Source organism: Phalaenopsis equestris, unplaced genomic scaffold, assembly GCF_001263595.1.
Source record: "Phalaenopsis equestris unplaced genomic scaffold, ASM126359v1 Scaffold000935, whole genome shotgun sequence".
NCBI lineage: Eukaryota > Viridiplantae > Streptophyta > Magnoliopsida > Asparagales > Orchidaceae > Phalaenopsis > Phalaenopsis equestris.
In genome coordinates this window covers 125,328-132,236 of record NW_018165374.1, presented here as the reverse complement: position 1 = coordinate 132,236, position 6,909 = coordinate 125,328, and the positions used below count along the sequence as shown (strand labels likewise).

The following is a 6,909-nucleotide window of genomic DNA, read 5'->3' as shown; positions in this document are numbered from 1 at the left end:
CCTCGAACTCCGCGGCGACGGCTATGTCTGCCGTGCGCTTATGGAGCGCTATTCACGGTCCACCGCAAAGCAGCACCGCCATCTCTGCGCTACCGCCGCCGCTATGCAGTCTATACTTTTAGAGGAAGGCCTCCCTCTCATTCCTTCTGCATATTTTGCCGCCGGCATTGCTGCGGTTCGCGACGCCGATCGAGCGGACCGGGAAGGTGTTGCTGCTCTCTCTGCTTTTGTCGCCGTTGTGCTCCCTCTAGTCCACACGGAGTCCTTGCCGAAGGCCAAGGCTAAAGAAGCCGCGATCGTTATTGCTTCCTTCCTGAGGGATCCAGCTGGCGGTCTGTCGACCGGTACCCTGCGGTCTATGGTCAAGTCATTGGGTCTGGTGGCTCTGAGAGTGGATTTGGAAGATTGGCCTTCGATTGAATTGCCTCTTGAGACTCTGCTACTTTTTGCAGTGGATAAGCGCCCAAAGGTACAATTTTTCAAAATTGTTTACTGGTCGGAAAGGAAGGCACAATGCACAGCTAATTTTATTACTAGTATTATTCACAATCTCTTTAGGTAATTGACATCACAATGCCTGTTAGATGTGGCCATATGGTTATTCGATATGATCATATTGAAATTTAGCTGGTAATTCATATCACTTATCAGACATTAACATTGATGATTCTCATGTTGAAAATGGAAACTTGCACGTGTTTGGCTTGGGCTGTCAAATATTAGTTTCAGAGCATTAAATCTGAATGGAGATGATAGTCTCTTTACATCTTATACAAACTTCCCCAACCTCCCTTACACATTCAACCACATTCATACTGTTGTTGACAGATTATGAAGAGTGATGATCAATATAATAGAAAACTTAGGTGCGAAAATCCTTTAATACTATCTTTTATGCTGTCTAGGAGAAAATTACATAGTATCTTATATAATGTCAACTATCCCTTTTTTGCATTTCATAAGTATCTTCACCTGCTTGTGTAAAATAATTCAGTTTATTATTTTATGCACAAAAAGAAGTGAAATAAATTTAGTACTGATAATTAGATTGATTGTGTTAGAAATGACACAATTAAGAAGATGCTTTTAACATGATGTTTTTCTCCTAACCATTTGTTTTGTGTTGTCTACGTTGAACTAGTGGCTTTGGCCCAATTCTTGTTCCCTTGTGAAATGATTAATAATTCTGCAATATGGAATGGATTGTGTCTTTGCAGGTTCGGAGATGTGCCCAATCCTGTCTTGAAGTGCTTTTAAAAAATTGCCATAATTCCTCCATTACCAAAAAGGCTAGCAAAGTTGTACATTGTATGCTTAGAAAGTATATCGCATTGGTGAAAAACACCTGTTCAATTGAACCTACAGACGCTGCTCTGAACAACACTGTGTCCAAACCTGAGAATTTGGAAACTCTCCACATGCTAAATGTTATGAATACTGTGCTCCCTTATATTTCAGATAAAGTCAGAATGAAAATTTTGTCTGATGCCTATGAACTGCTTGGTTTTCATTTTTCATGGACAACTAGACATATTCTAAGAATTCTCGAGGCACTGCTGGAGCACTCAGATGTTAAGGTTTTTGTCCCCAAAGCAGAAGACTTCATGTCAGCCCTTGCATCATACATCTCCACAGCTGAAAAGAGTCCTGTGGATACTATTGTTTCTGCATCAGCGTTGCTGAAAATTCTTTTAAGTAAATTTGGAGATGCATTTCCAAGCATGTGGATAAGATATCTTCCTCCTGTCTTCATTTCTCTTATAGGTGCATAATTACAAACTCTGTTTTGGCTTAATATGGGTTGATGATATTTTTGTTGGTATTTTCAAGCTTTTTATGCAAATTCTGTATTGTTGGCCTTTTTTATTCTCTCTTGTTTTTAGGCTTAAATTTCTTGATTTGCTTCTTCCGCATGTAAATTAGTTTTGAACCTGCATGATATGCTGCTATTTTTTGAGAAAAACAGAAACTTAAGATGTATTATTTTTGCTGTTACATTCAGGATATTTAGAATCTGACTCTGACACCTCCAAGCTTGTAGCTGATATTCTGAAAGAATTGATAAACTTTCATATAAATCAGAGCCTTTTAATGTTGGGCACTGGTCAGTCAAATAACTATGAGGTGGAGAGTAGTCCTGAAGCATCTGCAGTTGCATCTATGTGCAGTGTATCTGATAAAATGCTTAAAAAGTGCAGTTTTCCTACTGAGCATATGTTGGAGGTCATGTCTGTTTTGTTTCTCAAACTTGGTATGTTCCCTTGTTCTCTTTATGAAAACATGGCCATTTATAATACAATGTTGAATTTTTTATCTACTTGGTACTTGAGCTGCATACTTAATGGTCTTTATCCTTTATGTAGCGAAATAAAGTTTTAACCATAGTTAAACTTAAAACTTGTAATTTTGGGACGTAGGCATCACCAATTTTATTCCAGTTCCCATTTCTTTTTAATCGAAATGATACTTGGCTTTTATCTAAGGATAAAATGTTTTGATTGCCTTTAATTTTCAATGGGACCATAGGGAAAATACAATGCCTTATTTAAAGAACAGTCACATTAACTGTTTCTAGCTTTTTTAAGAGTTAGAAAATTGACACATTTTATTTTTCTCTCTCTTGCACGAATAATTTTATTTGAGTTTCATTAATCTTACTTGATTTAATCCATGATTCTAGGCTGTAAATTTCTGTTATGAGCTATGCTAACATAGTGCGAAGTGCAAGAAAGCTTAGTGAAAGGATGCATGCCTAATTGCTGCAACGCCAGTCTTTCCCCTAAGCTGATATTATCTTTCCTTTCCCACCAAAAAAAAGGGAATACCTACTCATATTCACAGCTATTCAGAAATTATTTGTTTTGAGATTCAGTCATTATTGTTTCTATTTGTTCTTTACTGTATTAGAGCTTAAATTCGGAAGCTGTAATTGTTTGTGATTCTATGGCGAAACACATTTTTGGAGGATGAATTATATGAAAAGATATGATTGAAGCCATTGTATATTTTTATTTTCTTATATATATATATATATATATATATATATATATTCCAGAGACCATGGATTGGTTTGATTATAAAGCATCTTTTGTCTTATTGGTATCTAATTTATTTGTCATTCTTCTGTTCTATCTGAATGTTCGAGAAACTTTGGGAAACCAGTTTTTTTTAATTTGAATTTTGATTTTTAAGATTTTATGATTGTTACCTTGGTTACAATTTTCGGCTGTGCACCTAAAAGGTTGATAGATTGACCGAACTTATTGATTCAATTTCAGCAGTTCATTGGACCCAGCTGATCATATTTATCCAAGGCCCAAATCTGATCTGACAGCTTGAAAATTTTCTTTACGAACTAGTTTTGTTTGGTACAGCCTTGTTGTTTTTATACAAGTCCTGGCAATTTCTTGGGCCTTTTTGAGCTGCATGCATTTATAGTTTCTAGTACCCATACCACTCGACCATTAATCTATTAGACTCGAGCTTTACTATTTTAATTTGCATATACAAGGAGTAACAAGTGATTTACTCGCAAACTTTTCAATTCTGTTCTGTTTGATTTAGAATTTTCTCATCATTGCAAAATCAAAAAACAAATTCATCATAAATTAAAAATTCAACCGGATAAGAGTCTTTGTAATTCAAATTGAAAAAACATCCTTAGATGATTCGATTGCTTTCTTTTTTAAAATAATCTATAACTATGCCATTTTTTGGACAGTTTTCGCATTGTTAGCCATGCTTACGTCTATTTTGGGCTTAATTTTGGATTTCATCTTTTCACCAATAAATGCAATACTCGTTAGAATGATTGCTCAGTAATATTTTATGAAATAAGCCCAAAGTTCAAAATACATTATTTTAGGATAAATGCAAAAAATATTTTTGTTTTTGGATATGAATATGTTTGATATTTTCATCAATTAAAGTAGTAGTTGCTAGAATACTGCCTTAATAATATTGTCAAGATAGCCACCAAATTTAAAATAGATGTTTTTAGGATAAATACAAAAGTTCCTTTTATCAGGTGCAAAATTTTTTTCTGATTTTGTAATTTTGGATTAGCTCCAAGTCAACATTTGAACCAAATGTGGATTGAAATTTCTACCTCTTTAAACTCTTACAGTAGAATAAAGGGAAAGAAAATCTAAAGTGCTCTTAAAGGTTATAATTTACTTTTGTTGAGAAATATGAAAGAGATGAGACTCGTGTGGTGCCATTCTAGAGGAGGTGTAGATCCTTTGGTATGTTTTAAATCTCTTTATTTATTATATTATTTATTTTTATAGATTCAACAAGCATTAATTTGTTTTCCCAATTTTTTTAAGCCCGGTAAATTTAAGCTTTCACTTATTGTAAGATTGGGTGTACATGAATTTTTAGAAGAGCAATTGTTTGTGACCTGTCTGTTTGTACACTTGTGGATGCTTGTTAATAGATTGGTTCATCTATCCTCTTTGGGGTTTAGGTCATTCTTGTTGGTTGAACCACATGATCTTTGTTATTATTCTATGTTTTCACCACATTTCTTAATGGTTGATGTTAATGGCAGGTGCTTTTGCATTGACAAATAAGTTTTTATTAACTTTATCATTGCTTAATGAGGAATACAATGGGGATGGATCATAAGATCAAAAAGTTCGATGGTTTGAAAAGGTTTGGGCTTTGGCTAAAAAAATATATGCAAATGCCCATTCAACAATAAATTGTAGAAGTTGTTATTTGGGTATTCAATTATGCTTGAGCTTATGATTGAAGCTGTGAGGGCTGAAAAAGGTTTTTTGGTGATTCAATAATGTATTACAGAGAAAAACTTGCTTGATGTTTTAGAGCAAATAACTTCAATAGGGATTGTTGCTTTATTTATAGTTTTCATGGATGACCTACAGGCTCTCCAATATGCATTATCAAAAGCATAATCTGTATTTACTATGCATGCATTAAGATACCTTAATGGGTCTAAAGTCTATTGTTTGTGATTTGAGGAATTATAAATTTGATAATTGTTGATAGGTAATTTCATTAATCTCGTGCTCTTTACCACCCTCCTATAAACATTTTCATGATATCAAATTGTATGATAGAGATATAATTAGCTTAGAGAGCGTTAGGCTTTTATTCTAAAATATAGTTTTTTTTTTGTTAGTAACATGAGTCAATGCAATGATCAATGAATTCTTTGCTAAGCTTATTCATAGTATGTGTGATCGCATGAGAATTTGTTTTCCACTTATGAGCTATGTTAGAGTGCCTATGTTTGTATGAGAAGCAATGTGGCGTATGATGATTTTGACGTGATGAAGTTTAAGATGGACGGTGGGTTTTATGGGGCATTAATCGAAGCCAAACAAGTATTAGACTTGAATAATTTAATATCTTTGGTATCTTTTTGTCAAGAAAGATGCTTCAATCTGAAGAAATGTAGAAGTCTTTAAAAATTTTATGGTTGCACTGCCTTTTATGGAAGTAAAGATAGATTTTATCTATTTGTTGTATTGTAAAGCTTTGATTTGAGGTATATTTTATTTCATCGTTTGTGTTGGGGCTCTTTTGGATTGGGAAAGTAGTAAAAAGTTTTGTTGCCGCAATTCAAGTTTCAGAGCAAAAGACAATGCATGTTTAGGGAAATAATATGTGAATGATCATGTGAATCAATCTTCTATTTCGTATTTTGACGTAATGTTAGGTCCTTGCATTTGCAGTTGTTGGAGCAAAGACACGACCTATTGGGGGTACAAAGATTTAATGGTATATGCCCTTTTATAATAAGTAGATCCATTTTAGTGTGCAACTTCTATGCCTGGCGTTAAGTTCAAGCATTCTTTGTTTTTATTTGCTTGTGTAGCGCTCAACGTATATTGGCATTAATATAGTTTTGGTTGTTGAGGAGTTATATATGATATTCAAACTTGTTTTTGCATTATTTGCAAATAGGGAAGAATTATAAAGATTTATGTCCAATAACATGGCTTGAATACGCCCAAAGTTCAACATAGATGAGTACGCGACAACAAAATTATCCTTTTTTTTCTTTTTGAATAAAAATATGTTCAAAAACTTATTACATATTTTATTACTTTCGATTCTAGTTAAGGGTGTAAATTAGTCGAGCCTGAGCGAATCAAAGGCTTGTTCGTGTCCTACTCGTTAATTTTTTTTTGTTCGTGTTCGAGCTCTAATTTCAGCTCGAGTTAAATTTCATCGTTTGTGTTGGGGCTCTTTTGGATTGGGAAAGTAGTAAAAAGTTTTGTTGCCGCAATTCAAGTTTCAGAGCAAAAGACAATGCATGTTTAGGGAAATAATATGTGAATGATCATGTGAATCAATCTTCTATTTCGTATTTTGACGTAATGTTAGGTCCTTGCATTTGCAGTTGTTGGAGCAAAGACACGACCTATTGGGGGTACAAAGATTTAATGGTATATGCCCTTTTATAATAAGTAGATCCATTTTAGTGTGCAACTTCTATGCCTGGCGTTAAGTTCAAGCATTCTTTGTTTTTATTTGCTTGTGTAGCGCTCAACGTATATTGGCATTAATATAGTTTTGGTTGTTGAGGAGTTATATATGATATTCAAACTTGTTTTTGCATTATTTGCAAATAGGGAAGAATTATAAAGATTTATATCCAATAACATGGCTTGAATAAGCCCAAAATTCACCATAGATGACTACGCGACAACAAAATTATCCTTTTTTTTTCCTTTTGAATAAGAATATGTTAAAAAACTTATTACATATTTTGTTACTTTCGATTCTAGTTAAGGGTGTAAATTAGTCGAGCCTGAGCGAATCGAAGGCTTGTTCGTGTCCGGCTCGTTAAATTTTTTTTTTGTTCGTGTTCGAGCTCTAATTTCGGCTCGAATTAAATTTCAAATTTTATTTTATTGAATTTATATATATATATAA

The 6,909-nt window shown here is 33.8% G+C and overlaps 1 protein-coding gene across 1 annotated transcript in view; it reads left to right on the top strand.

The window, feature by feature from the left end:
- Positions 1–23: 23 nt before the first annotated feature.
- Positions 24–6,909, top strand: part of LOC110032385 (RRP12-like protein) — a gene marked incomplete at its 5' end in the record, with an annotated part of 45,077 nt that continues 38,191 nt past the window's right edge. Inside the window, 3 exon segments of the mRNA XM_020736003.1 lie at positions 24–469; positions 1,218–1,764; positions 2,003–2,251. Of these exon segments, the coding sequence (XP_020591662.1) occupies positions 24–469; positions 1,218–1,764; positions 2,003–2,251 (1,242 nt within the window).